This window comes from Salvelinus fontinalis, chromosome 41 (genome assembly GCF_029448725.1).
Source record: "Salvelinus fontinalis isolate EN_2023a chromosome 41, ASM2944872v1, whole genome shotgun sequence".
Classification (NCBI taxonomy): Eukaryota; Metazoa; Chordata; class Actinopteri; order Salmoniformes; family Salmonidae; genus Salvelinus; species Salvelinus fontinalis.
This window is the reverse complement of record NC_074705.1, coordinates 18,340,094-18,366,668: the sequence shown is the minus strand read 5'-3', so window position 1 is coordinate 18,366,668 and position 26,575 is coordinate 18,340,094. Positions and strand designations below refer to the sequence as shown.

Below are 26,575 nucleotides of genomic sequence, written 5' to 3'. Positions count from 1 at the left end.
AGATTTATACGAAAGTCGCTACGTTTAGCTGAATATTTTTTGAATTGTGTAATTAAATATGATATGAAAATTCAATACATATTCACTATAATATTCCAAACAAATTATGGATAAAAATATTTAAAATATCAAAGAACTAAAACTTAACATGATGTAACGTCGTTTTGTAATGGATGACGAAGGACCCATTATGGCTGCACACACAGACAACTGGCATGTGAAATGGATTGGACAACATAGATAAGGTCAGGGTAAATTCGTTTATATTCAAATATGATGACATGTCGTTATGTATGTTTAATGTATGGAAATTCTAACGTGAGTGAGTTAGCTAGCGCAACTTGTCATTTAGCGAGTTGGCTGACGATACTATAGTTAGCTGGCTAATGTTTGACGCGACGTTAGCTAGCTAGTGTCCCCTAGCATCATGCGCTTGTTGGCCTTGTGACCAATTTACATCACATTGCAATTTTCACAATGGGAAGTAATGATTGTCTTACAAACAACATTTTATTGTTTTCAGATAGTGGAGACACGCGTTTAGATGCAGAGTTGACTCGAGTATCAGTCTATTTAGCTAAGGAAAGACTAAGCACAGTGTTAAACTTATCTAAGGTGAATGACTTAGTAATGTCACATGTGCAATTCCACGCTGTGTTATTTGGCTTTCCCTTTTGTTCTAGTAACGTTAACGTTAGCTGTTCAAGAGGATACTTTGATGACTCAAAGGTGTTGCTGTACGAAACACTCATTGACTGTATGTATCGTGTTATATAATTTCAGATATCTTCCATATTGCATTTTTAAACCACTACCCAGTGGACTGGTATCTGTGCAACAAAACAACACAATGACAGCCCTTACAGCAGAGGTGCTGCTCAGGTGGGCCCTGCGGATATGCAACCACCGACGTCCATGGCAACACCGTGGCCCTCAGATGATGATAGAGAGCTTTGACAGAGGACTGTCTCCTATCTGGAGCACAGGACCAAGTCATAGACCGTTGGCTGGACTAACTATATACAACGTGAGGTATTACTCTCAGGGTAAAACATATGGGCAGGACGTGGTGGAAAGAAAGCAAGGCAACTCCATACAGACTCAGAGCTCTGAAACCTGGCCTTCACAAAGTCGGACATCCCCTGACCAGCCAGCCAAAAGGGTGCCGTTTTATGACCAGCTGAGGGAGTGCGGTTCCCCCTCGGATGTGCTCGACTTGGCCGGCCAGTACACAGCCACACACCGGCGGGTGAGCAACTGCCTGACGCGCTGCTGGGAGTCCACCAAGAAGATGTCGGAGGAGCAGCGACGCTACGAACTGCGCATTATGTTCGAGCACGCTGGCTTCGAGGAGCTCCTCCAGAGGACCATGCAGGACGCGCGGCACATGCGCAGCGAGGACCTAGCCTACAGCCTGCTGGCCACAGTCAAGCTGGGCGTGTCGCAGCGCAGCCGCGTGGTCCAGACCCTCCTCCGAGTCTGCCAGGTAACCAATCGGAGACAGGTTGTTAGTGTGTTACAAGCCAGGCCACCAATCAGATACTTGAGTCATGTTAGCGCTGTTCAGCATGCAAGTGTTTATCATCTGTCTGGCGGAATTCATTTTTTACATTTTTATATTTATTTTGGAGTCCTGACTTAGCCCGGTTGCCAGCCTGTCAGTCACAGACTGGCACCCACCAAGAGTAGCGCTGTAACTCTCTCTCAATATTTAAAAATGCACACTGGGCAGCTTTCCTATATGATGGTGTAATGCCATGCTTTGTCCCCACAGGAGAACCTCAATGAGTTTGATGAGAAGTCCCTGTCAGTGCTGGCTTCCTGTCTGGAGCACCTGGAGAGCAGCCCCAATGGGGACGCACTGAAGGAGGGAGTCAGGTGGGTTCCAGTGACATCTGTTTTAACAGCGGCAGTAATTCTTCAAAAATGACTAGTGCCTTTTCCTATTTAACTCCCCCAGGTCCAGTGTATTTCTCTAGTACAGTACAGTGTATGACCGTGTGTGTATTGTTTTCTAGGCTAATGATCGAGGCTCTACTGCCGAGCATCCAGAACGTCATGTCCCTGCAGACCTTGATGCGCCACATGGGCCGGGATACCCCGGTGGACATCAAGAAAAAACTGGAGGTGTGTTAGGGCTCATCCGTTGAGCCATTGAGTTAAATCACAGTTTAGCGAGCCTTGTACCCTGTGGTACCTTGTGGCAAACTATATGCACTGCTCAAAAAAATAAAGGGAACACTTAAACAACACAATGTAACTCCAAGTCAATCACACTTCTGTGAAATCAAACTGTCCACTTAGGAAGCAACACTGATTGACAATAAATTTCACATGCTGTTGTGCAAATGGAATAGACAAAAGGTGGAAATTATAGGCAATTAGCAAGACACCCCCAATGAAGGAGTGTTTCTGCAGGTGGTGACCACAGACCACTTCTCAGTTCCTATGCTTCCTGGCTGATGTTTTGGTCACTTTTGAATGCTGGCGGTGCTTTCACTCTAGTGGTAGCATGAGACGGAGTCTACAACCCACACAAGTGGCTCAGGTAGTGCAGCTCATCCAGGATGGCACATCAATGTGAGCTGTGGCAAGGTTCGCTGTGTCTGTCAGCGTAGTGTCCAGAGCATGGAGGCGCTACCAGGAGACAAGCCACTGTGGCGGGTAGATATTTAAAAAAATATCAAGCACTGACTTTTTTTACCAGACAAAATATATTTTTTCTGCTAAAATTACACCAACAAAACACAAAAAATGGATGAGCGTGCTTTGTAATGTTTCTAAAACAATGCACGTATTACTAGTAAGACGTAATGTTGTATTAAATTAATTATTAATTAAACATTTTGTGATCTGATTCTTTTAACCAAGATATCACAGCTGAGACAAACATTTTCACGGTGTTACGTCGGTGGTGCGACTCCAGACATGTTTGTGCCTGCTGTGAGATTGTGCATGAATAGTAGAAGAATTGTCTTCTCTTCCTCAGCAGTTGAAACTCAAACATTGGAAAAACAACCTAGCATGTGAATAAAACAATGTAACTAGCCAAGAAACACAAGGACAAAGTCTCACTTCAGTAGACTTTTATGCCTGTGCGCAGCTCTTCTAAAAATGAATCTTTCGCTCAGCTCTTCAAGTGCGCACAGCCCAGCCAGGCAGTGTTGCAGCGAGAGGTGAAATAGGCTATATAGGATTCGTAGTTCTTAGACTTGGTGCGATTCATTTACCAGCTATTAAACAAAATGGCGGAAATACTTTGAAAACAGCTACTGCAGCATTTATTTTATAAATTGTGCAACTGCCCGACTAAAAAAAAATAGTAGGTCGACGAAATGGGTTCAGCCCTAAAACTCCTAGATCAGCAGCCTTACTCTGAGATTGTGAATATGGTCCCTGACCAGTAATAACAATGTTTCTCTTGCCGTCCCTCCATCCAGAGAAAGGCCCTGTCATTGGCAAACCAGTTCACTCTTCCGAACTCCCAGTATATGATCACTACTCTGGCCTCTATGGGCTTCTGTTCCAAGCCACTGTTGGCCGTCTGCAGCAAAAAGATTGCAGGTGAGACACATCCTATATGCCAGACTTGACTGACCGGAAACCAGTGGACGTAAGCCACTGTACTCTGCTTCATGTGTTTGTTTCACAGGATCAGTTATTTTATCAGTGTCGGCTCATCATTCTCAACTAATGGTGCAACTGTTTTATATGTGATAGATTACTGTACTCTTTCCTTCCTCCCTCCTGCATCACAGAGCACGTCCACGGCGTCCCCTTCCACCGCCTGGTGAATGTGCTGAGGGCCTATAAGGAGCTGCACTCCAGAGACGTGGCCCTGTTCACCGCCATCTCTGACTACGTGGCCTCCAGCATCGCCATGTGGAACAACAAACAGGTGACCTATACTATACCATACTACTGTACACTATAATATACCATACTACTGTATACTATGCTATAATTTACCATACTAATGTATACTATAATTTACCATACTACACTATATATACTAATACTATACTGCTTACCCCCTTAGCCACATTATTTAGAGTAATATTGCCTATATTCTTATTTGCTGTAGCCTATTTCAATTCATGTTATATTTACCGAATGCACGAGGACGATGGATATTGCTAAGTTTCACCAAAGCGGCGCAAAATGTTCTTTCAGAAAATATGTTCACATTTTTTTCTCTCGACAATGAATTCTCCAGCTGCTCTATTTCATGATCAAAAAAATTAGCCTTCAACTCTGTTAGATCATCTCAGAAAGTTGTTAGTTGTTTTTGAATAACCTACAAATATGGTAGGCCTACGGTAATAATGAGAGCGAACAAACAATAGCAAGATGTAAACATTTAATGAGAAATTTGAACAAAACCTAGTTGATCAAAGCATTATATAACAGAAATAATGCATACATGCAACGTTAGGAGAGAAAAAATCCCTTCTTCCCATTGTGAACCAAACTGTCAAGTCCAATCCTACTAAATGAAATATCATAAAAGCACTAAGACCAATTAAAGTTATGAAAAGTTTTTCCCAAATATTCTAATAACGTGTTTGTCCTAAAGTTTCTTCTTTTTAAATGTGAACAATTATTTAAGTCGTAGTCTGTGCTATTCTCAATCACAACTTTATTTTGAATGCCAAATTATATTTCGGGCCACAAGAAGTGAAATTGTGCCAAAAATACCAAGATTGGAAAATGTAGTTAGAAATCTAAAGAAAGCTGAGGAAAGCTTGTGAAAGAGAACAATGTGTAGCCTAAGTGGCATAGGCCTATTTTCATATTATTCTAGCTATGTGCAACCTACCTTAAACGCATAGTAGCCTAGGTCTAATATGGAATAGGAAAAATGCGAATCAGTTTATAATTATGCAGGTGGTTGGCCAGTAGGGGGTGATACCATCGTATAGCACAATGTTTTATGAGTGCATAATCACGATGGGGAATAGATTGACATCGCCCAACCCTAATACAGTCACATAGATTTATGCAGCATGGGTGCACTGTTTCTGATAAACCGGCCTTTGATCTAGCACCTAGCATACTGTTCAGTGGTGATATTGATCCATAAGAGCCTGTGTTTGAAATCGGAACTTTACTCCTCTCCTCTAACGTGTTCTGTCGGTTCCAGTTGATTCTCTTCCTGTCTGCGTTTGCGGATCTAGCGTTCTGCCCCACGGCCATGTTGGACGCCTTCGCAGAGAGAGTGACTAAGAACCCGGACGCCCTGGGGCTCAATGACGTCCTCAGTGTTCTGAAGACCTACTCGTCCCTAAACCACAACCTACAGGGCTACAGAGAGCCGTGAGTCTCCACCATAGAAATATAATGTACCATAGAAATAGAATGACATTGTTGACATTTTTATTTCTATGGTCTCTAACTTGCCATACCCTCTCCCCCTCCCCCCCTTCTCTGCATTGCATTACCTTAATATGCGAAGTTAAAGAATGGCTAACTGAACTTAGAGGCCTAGACCCTGTTTGAATACCTTAAATGCATGCTTCCATTCTCCCAAACCTTAAGTTACAGTATTTACTGATTCGTCGAGGTTGGTGCAAGTTGAAGCAGTAGGGTCTCTCACTTATTCATTTACTTACAGATCAGTAGTTACCGCATTACATTTTGAAGGAACCTACAGTAATCTCTGCTCCCTGCTATATAGCACTTTTGCAGTGTGCACAGCTACAGCTGTATTTGTAAATGGAGATGGGTTGTCAATCAATATTCAAAGCAGCCACAGAAGAGTCACATAATACAGATTACCACCATATCCCGCTGAATGCAACCTAACTCTATATGTTTCTCTTTACCTAACTGGTTTCTCCCTGGCCATAGGTTCCTGGAGGGCATGACCCACGTGGTGGTGTCCTACCTTCCCAAGATGGCTGCCTCCGAGCTGCTGAAGGTGGTCTACTGCCTGTGTCTGCTGGGCCACTTTCCCGCCGCCCCACTGGAACAGCTGCTGCAGCAGGAGACACTGAAGGAGATCAGTGCCAGAGGTCAGACACTGTCAGCCTAAATAAAGATACTGATTCGATTTTTCAAATCATTTGATTTTGGAATAAAACACTTATACATCATTATTATAATACAGATATGCTGAATTCCAAATCGAACTGCTAGCCCCTACCCATTAGATGCTCCTGTAGGAAGTGAAATGGGTGCAAGCAATATTTCTACCCAGCCAATAAGAAGGCAAGAGGATGCGATTACCATCTTACTTAAACCTATCCAACCAGCTGACCCCTTGTCCTCCATGTCCATACAGGTGGTCGGCTGCAGAAGGTGATGGAAAAAAAGCTGCAGATGGTGGACCTGTGTCTCAGGCTGGACCGACCTTCTCTCCCTAAGCCCCTGACCGTCCCTCCCGAGGCTCTGGGCTCTCCAGCCCCTAACGACCTGTCCATTAACCCAGGGCTGTCTATGACCCTGCAGAGCATCGCCCAGGAAGGGCTGCTACAGGAGGGTGTGATGGTTGAAGACCTATACTTCATAGGTAAATAGGACCTCACTAGCTTGGTCCCAATGTTCCCTCAAAAAATTTTAGGCAGTGAGCAAATTTCAGTTCTGCTGAGTGCAAACTTGAACGTTGTGAAAATTCTGTGTAACCTTCGGCACGCCTTTACTGAGGCTGTACCTGCTTTAAGTTAGTTTTTTAAGTGGCCAAGTAGACTACTATGGCTATTTGATCGTAATGTAGGCCTATCAGAGTGGCCAAAAACAATGGAGAAAAATGCATCCCAAAACGTTTTAATATGGAAATAGCTGTTCTATCATTCAGCCTACAGTAGCAGCCAATGTGTGGTGTTCAATGTAGGCCTACATTCCATGAGCCTTTTGGGGAAAAAACATGCAGGGCTTGACATTAACCTGTTTATCCACTTGTCCTTCAGACAAGGTGACTGAATGTTGTTGTTTGGTGCAAGAAACCACTTTTTAAAATAAAATGCATTATTATTCCTATACCATTATTACAGACAATGATGCTACCCTTTGCCTATTGGCTACAACACTGTCCCTTTAAGACAAAAAAAACTCTTTACCTAACTCGCTTTTCAAAGATGGCTAGAAATGCACACATTTTGTGCTCTTGTAGGAAGCAACAACTTCCCCATTTGTTGCCGAGAAATTAGCTATAACTGGGCTAATAACTCACTAACTAGCAAAGAATATGAACAAATGTGCACAGGTGGCTACATGCAACTCTCGCTTTGATCTCAAAACAAGCGCATCTACTCGCTAACGCTCATGCTGTAAACACAGTCCAGTTCAAAGTGAATGGCACAGATCCATATATGACAATGGCTATTTGCATATAGGCCGACTGCAGCTCTGATTGGTTATGGCGCACCAGTCTGTGTAGAGTACGGGCCTGAGTCGTGGCTGTCAATGAAATAGAATCCTACTCCAATGTGCTTTGCCTACAAGAAAATCTCTTGCACAGTTCGAAGCAAAACTAAGTCTTGCATAGTTCATTTTGTTTCGGTATGTTACATTGAAGTGGCTAATATTGCTTCTACCCCCCCCCCCCCCCCCCAAGCCATAAGACTGCTGAACAATTAATCAAATGGCCACCTGGACTACTTACATTGCCCCCCGTTTATTATCTATGAATAGTCATTTTACCCAACCTACATGTACAAATTACCTCAACTAAACTGTACCCCTGCACATTGACTCGGTACCCCCGTATATAGCCTCGTTATTGTTATTTTGTGTTACTTTTTATTTTATTTTTGACTACATTTTATTTTGTAAATATTTTCTTAACTCTATTTCTTGAACTGCATTGTTGGTTAAGGGCTTGTAAGTAAGCATTTCACAGTAAGGTCTACATCTGTTGTATTTGGCGCATGTGACAAATTCAATTAGATTTGATTAGAAAATATTATGTTGATTCGAGCACAATTCCTACAGTAGAGCGAAACGTTGATAGTGTTCATTAAGGGGAAAGAAATGTAAATCTCGTGCTTTTCTGCGTGGGCTGCTATTTCTTCTGTCCGAGCTTAGAGCTTAGGCGGAACATTGCCTGGTCCCAGATCTGTTTGTGTTGTATAGCTCATGGTTTCCCAAACTTGGTCCTGGGACCCCCCCTGGGTGCATGCTTTGGTTTTTTCCCTAGCACTACACAGCTGATTCAAATAAACTCATCACACTTTGATTATTGGAATCAGCTGTGTAGTGCTAGGGCATAAACTAAAACGTGCACCTGGGGGTGTGGGTCAGGACCGGGTTTGGGAAACGCTGGATAGCTAACTCGTATGGTTGTTTGGCATTACAATGACCATAGAAGTTGGCTGTACAGCACAAACAGATCTGGGACCTGGCTACCTCACTGTTTGGGGTCATTATGTTGTGTATTTATTATGTGGGACAAGACAGTCGTGCAGCTTTTACGTATGTGTTGAGTTAGGTAATGTATTTGAACTTGTCAGCATAAGATGTGTGTCCCAATTATTTCTTCACCAATGCTCAATAGTGCTTGTGCTTTATTTTAGCGAGTTCTTGTCTCTGTTGATAAAAGGATGTCATATTACGAGTTGTGTCTGGGTTGTATTACAGATGGTGTGATAACCCAACCCAAACCTCTACAAGAAGCCACAGGATGGAGGGCACCATCTGAGGGCGAGTCTCCTCCACCTGAGCACAGTCAAAGGTTACTAACTAATGTGGTGGAAAAACAATTACTATCTGTTAAATTTACAGGATTATATGATTCAGTTCATCTGAATTAGAGCTTAGGGTGTGGTCTCTCCCATTCAGACTCATTCAATTACTGTTTCAGTCACATCAATGTTATCCAAATTAGGATCAAACTAGTCTTGTATTCTCTCCTCCTGATGTAGAATTGCAGTGTTCTGCGCACCCCCGTCCTCTTTCTGTTATGGTACCTCCCATCCCCGTGGCAACCTGGCTATCAAGATGCGTCATTTGACGGTCCTAGGATACACCCCAGTCGTGGTGAGTCTTGCACCCCAATGTCGTAGCCTAGGCTCTTGTTTTAAGCTCTCGCTAATGTGATTGTGTCTTAACTGTCTCTCTTTGTTAACAAACACATTTCCTTCTGAGATGATGAACTTGAACTCTGTACCATCCTATTTTGATAAGGTGAAATGTGAGCCATGTTTAGCATTGTTATTTATGAGTCTTAACTTTGTGTATTTGAGAGACATTGTAATACACTAAAATAAGACAAATGTTGCAGAGCCCATCTTGAACTTGACTCGACTTCAAGACCCCCTACTAGGTATCCCCACTTTTACCCATCCCTCATTTCTAAGTACGTTATTTCCCGTCCCTCCTCTCCATTCCTAGGTGTTGGAGCACGAGCTGGACAATCTGTCCGAAGAGGAGAGAACAGAGCTCCTCAAAACACGGATCTTTCCAGAACAGGAGAGACCTGCTAACGTCGAACAGATGACAGACTGACGGACATGGAGAGAGCGGGGACATTCAGTCAAGAGAACCCCGACCTGGTTCTGTGGTCAGTCTGGTCACGGTCTGGTCCTGTCATTCGTTGCACAGGAACTGCTGGTATACTGAATTGACTACATGAAGACTGTTATCGAAAATATCTCTGAGTGTCTGGACTATACAGTTCTCTGCGTGATGTCTCACTATTTAACTAGAAAGTAAATGGGAACAAACTCCCATCTGTGTCATTGCTCCTCATATTTTTGAAGGAATCTGTGTCGGAGCGTCAATGTTTATGTTTAAGTAAGTTCAATCCTGTTGAAGTAACTTAAAGTTAAGTAACATAACTTTAAGCATCTTATTACCTCTCATGGGTTATTCCTAAATAGTCTACGCCTCCTCTCCTTCATCTGCACTGAGGGAACTGACCAGCCTGACCAGAGGAAGGAAAGGAGACGAGGAGAAGAAGCTACTGTCGACTATTGAGACAGAGCCATGTTTCTTCTGGGTTTGTGTGTCTCATTTAGAATACGTCACTTGAGATGACTCTGTGGCCTTGCCCAAAGTGAGGCCCAATCCTAAATGGACCCTACACCCTGTGCACTTGTGGAGATCGGATATGATTTGATGGGTTTAAGCAATATGGTGAAACTTCAACCTAGCCTACCAGAGGGCCAGTTGGAATGAATTGCTTATACCCGTTAAATCCTCTTACATCTCACGTGCATAGGGTGAGTGTCTAGTGGTTGATTTGGGATTGGGCCTGAAATTGTTCAGATTGATGCCATGTCATTGAAATGTGTTGAGGAGAGGTGGTTATGGGAACTGATGTTATAACAAAGAAAGGGTTTATAATCATGACTGTCACTTATGCTGAAAATAAAATGATAGAAACAGTCATCCACTATACACAGTACCAGTCAAAAGTTTGGACACCTACTCATTTCAGCCTTCTTTTTTACATTGTGGAATATTAGCGAAGACATCAAAACTATGAAATAACACATATGGAATCATGTAGTAACCAAAAAAAATGCTACTGCACCGCATACAGCTGTTCAAACCTACATGTCACCTCCATTACAGCGTCACAGTGTTAACTGACACGCATAATTGCTGGGCAGATATCACGCTGAGTGATAGTATCAAAAACCGATGCTAACACAGAGGGTGTGTGTGTGTAAGTTGTTTTCATGTCTGTGTGTATATCAGAAACACACATCCCCCTGTGTTTTGAGTGGGACACGCCTACTAATTCAAGGGTTTTTCTTTATTTTTACTGTTTTCTACATTGTAGAATAATAGTGAAGTCATAAACTATGAAATAACACATGGAATCATGTAGTAACCAAAAAAAGTGTTAAACAAATCAAAATATATTTTAGATTCTTCAAAGTAGTCACCCTTAGGCTTGATGACAGCTTTGAACACTCTTGGCATTCTCTCAACCAGCTTCATGAGGAATGCTTTTCCAACAGTCTTGAAGGAGTTCCCACATATGCTGAGTAATTGTTGGCTGTTTTTCCTTCACTATGCGGCTCAACTCATCCCAAGCAATCTCAATTGGATTGTGGAGGCCAGATCATCTTATGCAGCACTCGGTCACTTTCCTTCTTGGTCAAATGGCCCTTAAACATCCTGGAGGTGTGTTTTGGGTCATTGTCCTGTTAGAGGAACTATCATTTGTTTTTCCAATGGAAAACCAGATGGGATGGTGTATCGCTGCAGAATGCTGTGGTAGCCATGCAGGTTAAGTATGCCTTGAATTCTAAATAAATCACAGACCTTGTCACCAGCAAAGCACCATCACACCGTCTCCAATCTTCATGGTGGGAACCATACATGCAGAGATCATCCGTTCACCTACTCTGCGTCTCACAAAGACACGGCAGTTGCAACCCAAAAATCTCAAATTTGAACTCATCAGACAAAAGGACAGATTTCCACCAGTCTAATGTTCATTGCTTGTGTTTCTTGGCCCAACCAAGTCTCTTCTAATTGGTGTCTTTTAGTAGTGGATTCTTTGTAACAATTCAACCATGAAGGCCTGATTCACTCAGTCTCCTTGGAATAGTTAATGTTGAGATGTGTCTGTTGCTTGAACTCTGTGAAGCATTTAGTTGGGCTGCAATGTGAAGTGCAGTTAACTCCAATGAACTCTGCAGCAGAGGTAACTCTGGGTCTTTCTTTCCTGTGGCGGTCCTCATGAGAGCCAGTTTCATCATAGCACTTGATGGTTTTTGCGACTACACTTGAAGAAACTTTCAAAGTACTTGACATTTTCCGTATTGACTGACCTTCATGTCTTAAAGTAATGAAGGACTGTCGTTTCTCTTTGCTTATTTGAGCTGTTCTTGCCGTAATATGGATTTGGTCTTCTACCAATTTTATTTTATTTATTTTACCGTTATTTTACCAGGTAAGTTGACTGAGAACACGTTCTCATTTGCAGCAACGACCTGGGGAATAGTTACAGGGGAGAGGAGGGGGATGAATGAGCCAATTGTAAACTGGGGATTATTAGGTGACCATGATGGTTTGAGGGCCAGATTGGGAATTTAGCCAGGACACCGGGGTTAACACCCCTACTCTTGCGATAAGTGCCATGGGATCTTTAATGACCTCAGAGAGTCAGGACACCCGTTTAACGTCCAATCCGAAAGACGGCACCCTATACAGGACAGTGTCCCCAATCACTGCCCTGGGGCATTGGGATATTGTTTAGACCAGAGGAAAGAGTGCCTCCTACTGGCCCTCCAACACCACTTCCAGCAGCATCTGGTCTCCCATCCAGGGACTGACCAGGACCAACCCTGCTTAGCTTCAGAAGCAAGCCAGCAGTGGTATGCAGGGTGGTATGTACCAAATAGGGCTATCTTCTGTATACCACCCTTACCTTGTCACAACACAACTGATTGGCTCAAATGCATTAAGAAGGAAAGAAATTCCACAAAATAACTTTTAACAAGGCACACCTGTTAATTGAAATGCATTCCAGGTGACTATGTCATAAAGATTGTTGAAAGAATGCCAATAGTGTGCACAGCTGTCATCAAGGCGAAGGGTGGTTACTTTGACGAAACTAAAATTATTTATTTAACATTGGGGTTAGTACATGATTCCATATGTGTTATTTCATAGTTTTGAAATATTCACTATTATTGTACAATGTAGAAAATTGTTTTTATTTATTTATTTATTTTATTTTTATGAATGAGTAGGTGTGCCCAAACTTTTGACTGGTGCTGTGCATATATACGTACAGTGTATTCAGACCCCTTAACCTTTTCCACGTTTTTTTACGTTATTCTAAAATACATTTTTGGTCTAATTCTCATTTTTGAAAAAGGCTTAAAATAACGGTCAAAATCCAGGTCATGTGACATGATAAACAAACCAGGGCACTAGTCATATAGAATATGTTTGCACTTGAGAACAATACTGATGTGATGAATTGGTGGCCTTACCAAGAGTGAAACTGTTCAAATTATTGGCATGTCATTTAGTAGAGTTGGGAAATGATGTGATAACTAAGTGGTCTATATTCATGCCTGTAACTAAAATAAAATGTAATAAAAACAGGAATCTACTAAAATTTCTGTTTTTAAAAATGCGTGTAATTTATTGGAGAAACTGTCAAAGGTTTTCACAATGTTTGTCACATAACTGGTTACTATTTTCCTTTATTAATTTGCTATTGTGCATATGTAGACTTGCTGACAAAAATGGATGAGATGTATAGAATGCGTCCCAAATCATACCCTATTCTCTACAGTGCATTGGGAAAGTGTTCAGACCCCTTGACTTTTCCCCCCGAAATTACGTTACAGCCTTACTCTAAAATGGATTAAATAAAACATTTTCCTCATTAATCTACACACAATACCCCATAATGACAGAGAAAATGGGTTTTTCGAAATTAGAGCTCAGAGACCGGATTGTGTCGAGGCACAGATCTGGGGAAGGGTACCAAAAAATGTCTGCAGCATTTAAGGTCGCCAAGAACACAGTGGCCTCCATCATTCTTAAATGGAAGAAGTTTGGAACCACCAAGACTTCCTAGAGCTGGCCGCCCGGCCAAACTGAGCAATCGGGAAGAAGGGCCTTGGTCAGGTAGGTGACCAAGAATCCAATGGTTACTCTGTACTCTGACAGAGCTCCAGAGTTCCTCTGTGGAGATGGGAGAACCTTCCAGAATTACAACCATCTCTGCAGAGCTTCACCAGTCAGACCTTTATGGTAGTTTGCCCAGATGGAAGCCACACCTCAGTAAAAGGCACATGATAGCCTACTCTGAGTTTGCCAAAAGGCACCTAAAGAACTCTGACCATGAGAAACAATTGTTTCTGGTCTGATGAAACCAAGTTTGAACTCTTTGACCTGAATGTCAGGTGTCACGTCTGGAGGAAACCTGCCACCATCCCTACGGTGAAGCATGGTGGCAGCATCATGCTGTGGGGATGTTTTTCAGCGGCAGGGACTGGGAGAGTAGAGGGGAGAATGAACGGAGCACAGTACAGAGAGATCCTTGATGAAAACCTACTCCAGAGCACTCAGGACCTCAGACTGGGGTGAAGCTTCACCTTCCAACAGGACAACGACCCTAAGCACACAGCCAAGACAATGCAGGAGTGGCTTCGGGACAAGTCTCTGACTCCTTGAGTGGCCCAGCAAGATCCCGGACTTGATCGAACATCTCTGGAGAGACCTGAAAATAGCTGTGCAGCAACGCTCCCCATCAAATCTGACAGTGCTTGAGAGGATCTGCAGAGAAGAATGGGAGAAACTCTCCAAATGCAGGTGTGCCAACCTTGAAGCATCATACCCAAGAAGACACGAGGCTGTAATCGCTGCCTAAGGTGCTTTAACAAAGTACTGAGTAAAGGGTCTGAATACTTATGTAAAAATACTGATGAAAATGGCACTGACAGAGGGCTGCTGTGCTTCTAGCTCTTAAGAGACTTTTCAGTATTTAGTGTTTTGTGTTATTTCTTACACAATTAGCCCAGATTTTTTGTTGTGTTATTACACACAGCCGGGAAGAACTATTGGATATCAGAGTGGCGGTAACTCACCAGAACCACCAGCATTACAACTTTCCTGAATTGGATGCTTTGTTCGTATCCCCCAGGGCAATTGAACTGATTCCAGAGGCTGATCCAAAACACAGCCGGTGGAGGAGAGGTACTCGGCGTGGTCTTCTAGACCAACTTTCAAGTATATTACTTTCTGAAATTCAGTCTCTGGATAATAAAGTTGACGAGCTCAGGGTGAGGATTTCTTTCCAGGGAGACATCAAGGATTGTAACATACTCTGTTTCACGGAAACATAGCTCTCTCGGGATATACTGTCTGAGTCCGTCCAGCCAGTTGGGTTCTCAGTTCATCACGCAGGGAATAAATATCTCTCCGGGAAGAAGAAGGGCGGGGGTGTATATTTCATTATTAACGACTCATGGTGTGATTGTGATAACATACAAGAACTCAAGTCCTTTTGTTCACCCGACCTAGAATACCTCACAATCAAATGCCGACAGTATTATCTCCCAAGAGAATTCTCTTTGGTTAAAGTCACAGCTGTGTATATATCCCCCCTCAAGCCGATACCGCAATGTCCTTCAAAGAACGTCACTGGACTTTATGCAAACTGGAAACCACATATCCTGAGGCCGCATTTATTGTAGCTGGGGATTTTAATAAAGCAAATTTGAGAAAATGCTACAGAAGTTCTATCAGCACATTGACTTGACTTTAGTACTCGCGCTGCTAAAACACTCAACCACTGCTACTCCAACTTCTGGGATGCCTTCAAGACCCACCCTCCCCTCCTTTCCGCAAATCTGATCATGACTCCATTTTGTTTCAAGGTCTCAGCTTAGAGAGGAGAAGCCTCGTGAGGTATTGGTCTGTCACATGTTATGAAACAAAACGGTAATGATTAATTAATTCTGCTAAATCATGCAAATATAACTTGTCTATGTATAGCCGAATATAAGACAACTGCTGGGTATGCCCAGGAAGAGCTCCTGGTTAACATGTTTAGTATGGTGCAGTGAGCTGGTTGGAACCTCTTCAGTGCACTGACAATAAACAATGATTAATTTAAAATTGACTTAGTGTCCCTGTGTAAGAATTTCCACAACAGTGTGTTAACCCTCGCAAGGCTGCCGGCCCAAACTGATGGCATCCCTAGCCGCTTCCTCAGAGCATGTGCAGACAAGCTGGCTAGAGTGTTTACGGACATATTCAATCTCTCCCTATCCCAGTCTACTGTCCCCACATGCTTTAAGATGTTCACCATTGTTCCTTCCCCAAGAAAACAAAGGTAACTGAACTAAATGACGATCACCCCGTAGCACTCACTTCTGCCATCATGAAGTGATTTGAGAGACTAGTCAAGGATCATATCACCTCTACCTTACCTGACACACTAGACCCACTTCAATTTGCTTACCGCCCCAATAGATCCACAGACGATGCCATCGCACTGCACACTGCCCTATCCCATCTGGACAACAAGAATACCTATGTAAGAATGCTGTTCATTGACTGAAGCTCAGCATTCAACACCATAGTACCCTCCAAGATCATCATTAAGCTTGAGGCCCTGGGTCTGAACCCTGCCCTGTGCAACTGGGTCCTGGACTGCATGATGAGCCCCCCCCCCCCCCCCCCCCCCAGGCTGTGAAGGCAGGAAAAAACACCACTTTGTTGATTCTCAACACTGGGGTCTCACAAGGATGTGTGCTCAGCCCCCTCCTGTATTCCCTGTTCACCCATGACTGCGTGGCCACGCACATCTCCTACTCAATCATCAAGTTTGCAAACGACACAAACGGTAGTAGGCCTGATATCCAACAATGACGAGACAGCTTAACAGGGAGGAGGTGAGGTCTTGGGAGTGTGGTGCCAGGAAAATGATCTCACACCCAACGTCAACAAAAGAAAGGAGCTGATTGTGGACTTCAGGAAACAGCAGAGGGAGCACCCCCCTATCCACATCAACAGGACTGCAGTGGAGAAGGTGGAAAGCTTCAAGTTCTCGTCGTACACATCACTGACAAACTGAAATGGTCCACCCACACAGACAGTGTGGTGAAGAAGGCGCAACAGCCCCTCTTCAACCTCAGAAGGCTGAAGAAATTTGACTTGGCACCTAAAACCCTCACAAACTTTTACAGATGCACAATTGAGAGCATCTTGTCGAGCTGTATCACCCCCTGGTACGGCAACTGCACCACCCGCAACCGCAGGGCTCTCGAGAGGGTGGTAGGGTCTGCCCAACGCATCACCGGGCACACCGCTATCATCCAGCATGGGATGTCAGTGCCATGTGGGACCGAGAGACTGAAAAACAGCTTCTATCTCAAGGCCATCTGTAACGGATTTGAGGAGGAGCAAGGCTTGAACCAAAATGCAGCTTCTTGAGATGACATGATTTATTAAATTCAAGACGAAAAAACACGAAAACACTTTAACAAACTACAAAACAACAAACGACGTAGACGCACCTGAACATAAGAACTTATGACACGAAGAACGCATGAAACAGGAACAGACTACATAAACCGAACAAACAAACCGAAAACAGTCCCGTGTGGCGCAACTTACATAGACACAGACACAGGAGACAACCACCCACAAACAAACAGTGTGAAAACACCTACCTTAATATGGCTCTCAATCAGAGGAAATGAAAACCACCTGCCTCTAATTGAGAGCCATATCAGGTCACCCTTAACAAACATAGAAACACACAACATAGACTACCCACCCAAACTCACGCCCTGACCGTCAAACACATACAAAATAACAGAAAACCGGTCAGGAACGTGACACCATCAGAGAGTTAAATATTGTTAGAATACTGTTAGCGGGGGCCTCCCGGGTGGCGCAGTGGTCTAGAGCACTGCATCGCAGTGCTAACTGCGCCACCAGAGTCTCTGGGTTCGCCCCCAGGCTCTGTCGCAGCCGGCCGCGACCGGGAGGTCCGTGGGGCGACGCACAATTGGGCTAGCGTCGTCTGGGTAAGGGAGGGTTTGGCCGGTAGGGATTTCCTTGTCTCATCGCGCTCCAGCGACTCCTGTGGCGGGCTGGGCGCAGTGCGTGCTAACCAAGGGGGCCAGGTGCACGGTGTTTCCTCCGACACATTGGTGCGGCTGGCTTCCGGGTTGGAGGCGCGCTGTGTTAAAGAAGCAGTGCGGCTTGGTTGGGTTGTGCTTCGGAGGACGCATGACTTTCGACCTTCGTCTCTCCCGAGCCCGTACGGGAGTTGTAGCGATGAGACAAGATAGTAATTACTAGCGATTGGATACCACGAAAATTGGGGAGAAAAGGGGATAAAAAATAAAAAATAAAAATAAAAAAAAGAATACTGTTAGCCATCATAGACATGGAATCACTGGCCACTTTAATAATAGAACACTAATCTCTTTAATAATGTTTACATATTTTGCATTACTCATCTCATATGTATATACTGTATTCTATCCTATTATACTGTATCTTAGTCTATTCTGCTCTGACATTGCTCACCCAAATATTTATATATTCTTAATTCCATTCCTTTACTTTAGATTTGTTTGTATTGTTGTGAAATTGATAGATATTACTGCACTGTTAGCTAGAAACACAAGCATTTCGCTACACTCGCAATAACATCTGCAAAACACGTGTATGTGTCAAATACAATTGGATTTGATTTGATTTTCAGTTTATTTTTTTATACATTTGCAAAAATGTCTAAACTCAGGTACAAGGTATTGTGGTGTAGATTGATGAGGAGAAAAAAACAATTTAATCAATTTTAGAATAAGGCTGTAATGTACCAACATTTGGAAAAAGTCAAGGGGTCTGAATCCTTCACGAATGCAGGAATACATACAGTATAGGTAATGTATAATGTAAAAGTAGTGCACTATAAAGAGAAAAGGTTTCCATTTGGGATGTAGCTACTGTTTCATTGTGACATGAAACCTGTACAGCCCTCATAGTCTGCTGGTTTAATGCGTTTGCCCTAACTACATAGAAACTGCAAGGTGCACAACATCAAGGTGCAGTCCCTCTTATGCATACTCTCGTGCACAATGGCACAAAACACAAGCCTCCAAGGAAACAGCAGACAGGAAATTATGCTAGGTGTGGTTTTTTTTGTTTTAGTCATTACAGCAGTTTTTTTGTATTTCAACATTTCCTTGTGGCTGAGTTAAATGACGAGTTGTAAGTTGTTCTATAAAAATCTGTAAACAATGGTTAAAACTAAAATATTGCAATACACTGAAACAGTTGAGAGAGGCCTGTAGCTTGGGAATGCTCGATTTGAAGCACCAGCTTGATTAGATAAAAAGAAAACTACTTAAGTACAGTAACAAAGAATTAGTCCATTAAAAGGACAAGTAGGGATTTGTAATTCCGTGTGCCAGTTTCAATGTAAGGCAGTCCCTTATTTTGATACATAAACTGTACATGACAATCAGTGCCTCTCAGAGAGTGAAAATGTGGTTCAGTCCCCTCATATTCGGAAACCGCTGTTTCCTGTGAGACCCATTCACCACAGAGCTAGGGTCTTCCTCTTCACTACTTACCCACTACAAATCAGATATGATATCCCTGTGTCTGTACGCTTAACCCATTCGTGTGTGTGGGCGTGGGCGTTCGATCAGTATGCAAGGCGATATTGTTTTATATAGTATAATGCCCACAACTAAGACTCCATTCTCAATAGTTTCCCAGAAGATCATATTAAATCAGACTATAATTATTTGATCAACATTTATAAGATAACTCAAATCTTTATTTGCACGCAATCAGATGTACAATTTAGATGTACACCTCGTCATTTGAAGAGCTAGCTTTCGTATTTACATCAAGAACTTGGTCTGTTTCTCCAGTCAGCTCTCAATGGCCAATAAAGGCTCAACTCTCGTGTAGCTTTTGTCTGAGAATGACTGATCTGAGGATGACTGATCAGTATCGTCCCATTCGGATTGGATGCTGGACCCCGTGCTTCTTCCTGGGTCCCCTGAGTGGAGCTTTGGGTTTGGTGTTCATGTAGTCGCTCTGGGAACACTCCACTCTCCTCAGTCTGAGCTGAGGATCAAATTCACAGAAAGAGGTGGAGAGTGAGTAGGGTGAGCTGTGTATATGTATGCAGCTGTAGTTGTATACAACTGTCTCCATGCATCATTTATGTTTTAAATACATAAAGTACCAGTCAAAAGTTTGGACACACCTACTCGTTCAATTGTTTTTCTTTATTTTCTACATTTATGTCTTCACTATTATTGTACAAACTATGAAATAACACATATGGAATCATGTACTAAACAAAAAAGTGTTAAATAAATCTTATTATATATTTATATTGAAGATTCTTCAAGTAGCCACCCTTTGACTTGATGACAGCTTTGCACATGCTTGGCATTCTCTCAACCAGCTTCATGCAGTAGTCACCTGGAATGCATTTCAATTAACAGGTGTGCCTTGTTAAAAGTTATTTTGTGGAATTTCTTTCCTTAATGCATTTGAGCCACTCAGTTGTGTTGTGACAAGGTAGGGGTGGTATACAGAAGATAGCCCTATTTGTTAAAAGACCAAGTCCATATTATGGCAAGAACAGCTCAAAAAAGCAAAGCAAAATGACAGTCCATCATTACTTTAAGACATGAAGGTCAGTCAATACGGAAAATGTCAAGAACTTTGAAAGTTTCTTCAAGTGTAGTCGCAAAAACCATCAAGCGCTATGATGAAACTGGCTCTCATGAGGACCACCACAGAAAAGGAAGACCCAGAGTTACCTCTGCTGCAGCGGGTAAGTTCATTAGAGTTAACTGCACTTCAGATTGCAGCCCAAAAAAATGCTTCACAGAGTTCAAGTAACAGACACATCTCAACATCTGTTCAGAGGAGACTGTGTGAATCAGGCCTTCATGGTTGAATTGCTGCAAAGAAACCACTACTAAAGGACACCAATAATAAGAAGGGACTTGTTTGGGCCAAGAAACACGAGCAATGGACATTAGACACCCAACCGCGGTGTCTTTGTGAGATATAGAGTAGGTGAACGGATGATCTCCGCATGTGTGGTTCCCATTGTGAAGCATGGAGGAGGTGGTGTGAGGGTCCTTTGTTGGTGACACTGTCAATGATTTATTTAGAATTCGAGGCACACTTAACCAGCATGGCTACCACAGGATTGTGCAGCGATACGCCATCCCATCTGGTTTGCACTTAGTCCCACTATCATTTGTTTTTCAACAGGACAATGACCCAAAACACCTCCAGGCTGTGTAAGGGCTATTTGACCGAGGAGAGTGATGGAGGGCTGCATCAGATGACCTGGCCTCCACAATCACCCAACCTTATCCCAATTGAGATGGTTTGGGATGAGTTGGACCGTAGAGTGAAGGAAAAGCAGCTAACAAGTGCTCAGCCTATGTGGAAACTCCTTCAAGACTTTTGTAAAAACATTCCAGGTGAAGCTGGTTGAGAGAATGCCAAGAGTGTGTAAAGCTGTCATCAAGGCAAAGGGTGGCTACTTTGAAGAATCTCAAATATAACATATTTTGATTTGTTTAACACTTATTTTGGTTACTACATGATTCCATATGTGTTATTTCATAGTTTTAATGTTTTCACTATTATTCTACAATGTTGAAAATAGTTTTAAAAAACTTTGATTAGTGGATGTGTCTCAACTTTTGACTGGTACTGAATACTATATTGCATTGTTAGACTAAATAGTTAATTGTGCATTGAATTTATGCCAAGGCTTGAGAGATTACTTATATGTTTTCATCACAGCAACTCATGGATGTAAGACAAGTTACCCTCTCTTTGATGAAAGGAAGCAAGATGTCGCTCACCCAGATGACAAAGGCGATGACCGTGACAACCAGGCCATAGATGGTGGTGACCCAGAACCCCAGCACCCATGCCCAAACAGGGACACCATGCACTCTAGGTTCTACACATCCCACAGTCTTTCCTGCCTGGCACTGGTATGCTGACCAACCAATCAGAGAGCGAGAGATGTGAGTTTTAAACTTCAAGGAATAGTTTTACAGATCCAGATTAAGCCTACTCCTGGGGTACTTTAGTTTTACCACTGAAAGTGCATTTTAAGTAAAAGAAATAGACATATCTAGGTCCAGTAAACTGGCCCGTTTGGCCTTTAAGCACAAGTACATCGGAATATACACTGAGTACACAAAACATTAGGAACACCCTCCTACTTCCTAATAGTGAGTTGCAAACCCTTTTGCCCTCAGAACAGCCTTCTCACAGTTGTGTCAAGTTAATTGAATGACATTTGGATGGTGGACCATTCTTCATACACGCAGGAAACTGTTGAGCATGAAAAACGCAGCAGCGTTGCAGTTCTTGACACACTCAAACCGGTGTGCCTTGCACCTGCTACCATACTCCATTCAAAGGCACTTGCATCTTTGTCTTGCCCATTCACCCTCTGAATGGCAAATATACACAATCAATATCTCAAGTCCTTCTTTAACCTATCTCCTCCCCTTTATCTACACTGATTGATGTGGATTTCACAGGTGACATCAATAAGGGATCATAGCTTTCACCTGGATTTATCTGATCAGTCTTTGTCATGGAAAGAGCAGGTGTTCCTAATGTTTTGTACACTCAGTGTATATTCCTGTAAATCAAGATATAGCATTTTGAACCACTGTGCTTGCATGTGCGCACCCGTGTGTATTTGTGTGTGCTTGTATAGATCAGTTTATTTTGAAGTAAACATACCTTCAACCAGGACCAAGGTCTGAGGCTCGTCTGGTACTTTCTCAATGGGAGGTGGGTACATGGGGTGCCCCTCACAGGTATAGACTCCAGCGCGCTCCGTGGTCATTCCAGAGAGGACAAAACTGACCGTATGGTCCTGATTGTTCACCCTCAGCCCCAGACCCTTCCCAACAGGACTCACGGTCTCTGTGGAGTTGTGGTTGTGAGCACTGTCGTGAGTGTGGTTGCCAACCTCGACCAAGCCCAGGTAAAGGTGGAATCTCATCTCCTCCTTGTCCTTGCCTGTCAGGTTGGGGCATCTGACCGATGCAATGCCGTTGACAGACACATGGACCACATAGAACGTTCTGAGCTTGTCTGGTGAGGGAAGGTCAAAAGTCAAACAGAGGCAGTCAGTTGTGCGCATTATATCAAAGGGAAGTAGACAAGGGCCCTGTTTTAATACTTCCCTCTTTCTTTCCTTGAAGAAATCAATGATCTGACACAGCAAGATTTGGTGAGTGCAATGAGGTGTAAACCTAGCCTTGGTGCCAGTCTGTTTCAGCTCTCTTGCCAAGTCCTTATGGAATTGTCATGCCAAACAGATTACTGTGAGACCAGACTTTTCAGCTTGACAATGACAGCATTTGAGTCATTGTCAACAGATCTGGGACCAGGCTAGTAGAAACCTACTCTGGTTACAAGTCTTTTTAGCTAACGTTCCACTCCTGTCCTTTGCCAATTTTTTTGTCTCTTTGATCTTGAACACACACACATAAACAGCTATGTACAGTACCTTGCAAAAGTATTCATCCCCCTTGGCGTTTTTCCTATTTTGTTGCATTACAATTTGTAATTTAAATTGATTTTTACTTGGATTTCATGTAATGGACATACACAAAATAGTCCAAATTGGTGAAGTGAAATGAACAAAAATTACTTGTTTCAACAAATTCAAAAAATTCAAAACAGAAAAGTGGTGCGTGCATATGTATTCACCCCCTTTGCTATGAAGCTCCTAAATAAGATCTGCTGCAACCAATTACCTTCAAAAGTCACATAATTCGTTAAATGAAGTCCACCTGTTTGCAATCTGTCACATGATCTGTGTCACATGATCTGAGTATATATACACCTGCTCTGAAAGGACCCAGTGTCTGCAACACCACTAAGCAAGGGGCACCACCAAGCAAGCGGCACCATGAAGACCAAGGAGCTCGGGGAAGTACAGATCAGGGTTGGGTTATAGAAAAATATCTGAAACTTTGAACATCCCACGGAGCAACATTAAATAAATTATTAAAAATTGAAAGAACATGGCACCACAACAAACCTGCCAAGAGAGGGCCGCCCACCAAAACTCACGGACCAGGCAAGGAGGGCATTAATCAGAGAGGCAACAAAGAGACCAAAGATAACCCTGAAGGAGCTACAAAGCTCCACAGCGGAGACTGGAGTATCTGTCCATAGGATCACTTTAAGCCGTACACTCCACAGAGCTGGGCTTTATAGTAGAGTGGCCAGAAAAAAGCCATTGCTTATAGACAAAATAAGCAAACACGTATGGTGTTTGCCAAAAGGCATGTGGGAGACTCTCCAAACATATGGTATAAGGTACTCTGGTCAGATGAGACTGACACTATCTTTTTGGCCATCAAGGAAAACGCTATGTCTGCCGCAAACCCAACACCTCTCATCACCCCGAGAACACCATCCCCACAGTGAAGCATGGTGGTGGCAGCATCATGCTGTGGGGATGTTTTTCATCGGCAGGGACTGGGAAACTGATCAGAATTGAAGGAATGATTGATGGTGCAAAATACAGGGAAATTCTTGAGGGAAACCTGTTTCAGTCATCCAGAGATTTGAGACTGGGACTGAGGTTCACCTTCCAGCAGGACAATGACCCTGAGCATACTGCTAAAGCAACACTCAAGTGGTTTAAGGGGAAGCATTTAAATGTCTTGGAATGGCCTAGTCAAAGCCCAGACCTCAATCCAATTGAGAATCTGTGGTATGACTTAAAGATCGCTGTACACCAGTGGAAGCCATCCAACTTCAAGGAGCTGGAGCAGTTTTGCCTTGAAGAATGGGCAAAAATCCCAGTGGCTAGATGTGCAAAGCCTATAAAGACATACCCCAAGAGACGTGCAGCTGTAATTGCTGCAAAAAGTGGCTTTACAAAGTATTGACTTTGGAGGGGTGAGTAGTGCACGCTCAAGTTTTCAGTTCTTTTGTCTTATTTCTTGTTTGCTTCACAATAAAACATATTTTGCATCTTCAAAGTGTGTTGCATGTTGTGTAAATCGAATGATACAACCCCCCCCCCCCCCCAAAAAAAAAATATAATAATTCCAGGTTGTAAGGCAACAAAATAGGAAAAATGCCAAGGGGGTGAATACTTATGCAAGCCACTGTATTTCTATACTTGTGAGGACTTTTGGGGGACTAACAATTGATTCCCATTCAAAATCCTATTTTCCATAACCTTAACTCCTGACTCCAAACCCTAACCCTAATTCTAAACCTAATCTTAATTCTAACCCAAACCCTGAACCTAACCCCTAAGCCTAAAATAGCTTTTATACAAGTGAGGAATTATCTGAATTTTTGAGGACTTTTGGTACTCACAAGTATAGTAAAACGTGTGTGCACACACTAGGGTTGCAGAGGGTCGGAAACTTTCCGGTATATTTCTGGTATTTTTCTGGAAATTGTCCATGGGAAGTTAAGCCCTGGCATTTTGCTTAAATTCTTCCAAAAAGTTAGCTTATAACAGTGAAACTTTTTGTGTGGGATACACATAAGGCAATTCTAGGTCTTGTGGCATATTTTGGTTAAACTATCCCCAATTCAGTGGAATTGCAACCCTCTGCATACACTGCGCATTCTTCCATCACATGTGCAGTGCACTCTTTCACACACACACACACACACACACACACACACACACACACACACACACACACACACACACACACACACACACACACACACACACACGCACACACACAGGAAATGGCTTCTGAGGCTTACCTAGCCTTTTTACCCTCTCAAATTTGGACTATTCGTATGCATCGTTTCACAGTATTTTAACCCACACATTGAACATGCTCCAAAACAACTGTTGTGGCCTGAGATTTCAAAAAGAGACGCAGTCCCGTAACTGTGTGGACTAGAACATGTGAGTCACTTAGTTGAATCGTTATCACCCCCACCCCTGCCGTTTCCTTTCTGCAAGTCCTATCAGAATGAGGAAACAACAACTTCAATGCATTATATAAACCTGCTTATTCTATTCATAATATAGCTGCAGTCTAGATGTTAAAGCATATACACATCTGTAATTGGGGTTTAACTGCAGTAGTTTGAGTAATGTGTTGGAGAGATCCAAACCACTGCAACTAGCATCCCCACCTGATAAAACCATGCAGCTTGGTGAGCATTGAAATCTTGAATGATCTGCAACCCTTTGATTGGGCAACCTTTTGTTCTTGTTATCAGAATGTTCTGGTAGTGCTATGGATCATGCCTGAGGTGACATTTGTTGAAACTGAGAATATAGATGAACGTTAATGACAAAGTCCAATGGTGAAACATTCAGACAGAAATGTAATAGTTTAGAGCTGAAACGATTCCCTTTTCTACAAACGTTGCGCCATCCTGGACTGACCCAGATCTGTTATAGGTTTACATTTTTGGCCCATATCCCCCCCAGCTTTTTATTTTGTTGTTACATGTACATTTTACATACATGCCACTTTTTTCACAGTAGTTACACAGCAATAATAAAGTAATTTGTTATACATTACACCTGGATAGATAGTACATTATGCATCGTGTTTTCAGTCATAACTATTATAGAGCGTGAGCTTTTAAACAGGCTCAGATCTTACCGTTACAGTAGTGGGAGCTTATCACGTTGGCAGCACTGGAGAGGGAGAGGAGGATCGTGGGTATCCAGTAAACGTTCATCTTGAAAGTTCTCAGTTTTGTCGTGAAACTGAAGCTCCCCTGCTATCCCTTTGCAGTGCACAACAATCAGGGTAAATGTAATGATACACTGTATGCCAAACCGAACGAGACAGTGACTGCTCTGCTCTACCTAAATAAACAACACATGCTCGTCACACGATGGTAGCGTGCGTCTCATAACATCCTTCCCTGTCACTTCACTGTGAACAACAATCTGGCCCTCGTCGACTGTAAGCAACTCTCTCTGCTGCACATCTAGCAGGGTGACTGACTGCACAGACTCTTGAGTAAAAAACATCCTCACTCTGTTGGCAGTGCACTCTGAACTTCACAAAGTTTCTGCCCTCAACCGGTGTGTGACTTTAGATGCCCTTCAAATGGGATATTTCTCTGTGTGTTAGGGCTTGGAACCTCGTATCGCATTAGT

The 26,575-nt window shown here is 42.9% G+C and overlaps 2 protein-coding genes across 2 annotated transcripts; one reads left to right on the top strand and one right to left on the bottom strand.

The window, feature by feature from the left end:
* The first annotated feature begins 1 nt into the window (after window position 1).
* On the top strand, window positions 2-10,345 carry LOC129840599 (FAST kinase domain-containing protein 2, mitochondrial-like). Its single transcript, XM_055908590.1, has 12 exons — window positions 2-245; window positions 784-1,486; window positions 1,775-1,878; window positions 2,019-2,127; window positions 3,441-3,564; window positions 3,759-3,898; window positions 5,144-5,316; window positions 5,851-6,014; window positions 6,284-6,511; window positions 8,578-8,671; window positions 8,862-8,976; window positions 9,331-10,345. Exons 2-12 carry the CDS (start codon window positions 851-853, stop codon window positions 9,442-9,444), a joined length of 2,001 nt encoding a protein of 666 aa, XP_055764565.1. The 5' UTR covers window positions 2-245; window positions 784-850; the 3' UTR covers window positions 9,445-10,345.
* Window positions 10,346-18,120: 7,775 nt separating this feature from the next.
* LOC129840533 (T-cell-specific surface glycoprotein CD28-like) lies at window positions 18,121-26,534 on the bottom strand. Its single transcript, XM_055908465.1, has 4 exons — window positions 26,070-26,534; window positions 22,195-22,551; window positions 21,294-21,433; window positions 18,121-19,518 (listed from the first exon to the last, which is right to left on the bottom strand). The coding sequence occupies exons 1-4, from the start codon at window positions 26,146-26,148 to the stop codon at window positions 19,396-19,398; spliced, it is 699 nt and encodes a 232-aa protein (XP_055764440.1). The 5' UTR covers window positions 26,149-26,534; the 3' UTR covers window positions 18,121-19,395.
* Between the last annotated feature and the right edge of the window lie 41 nt (window positions 26,535-26,575).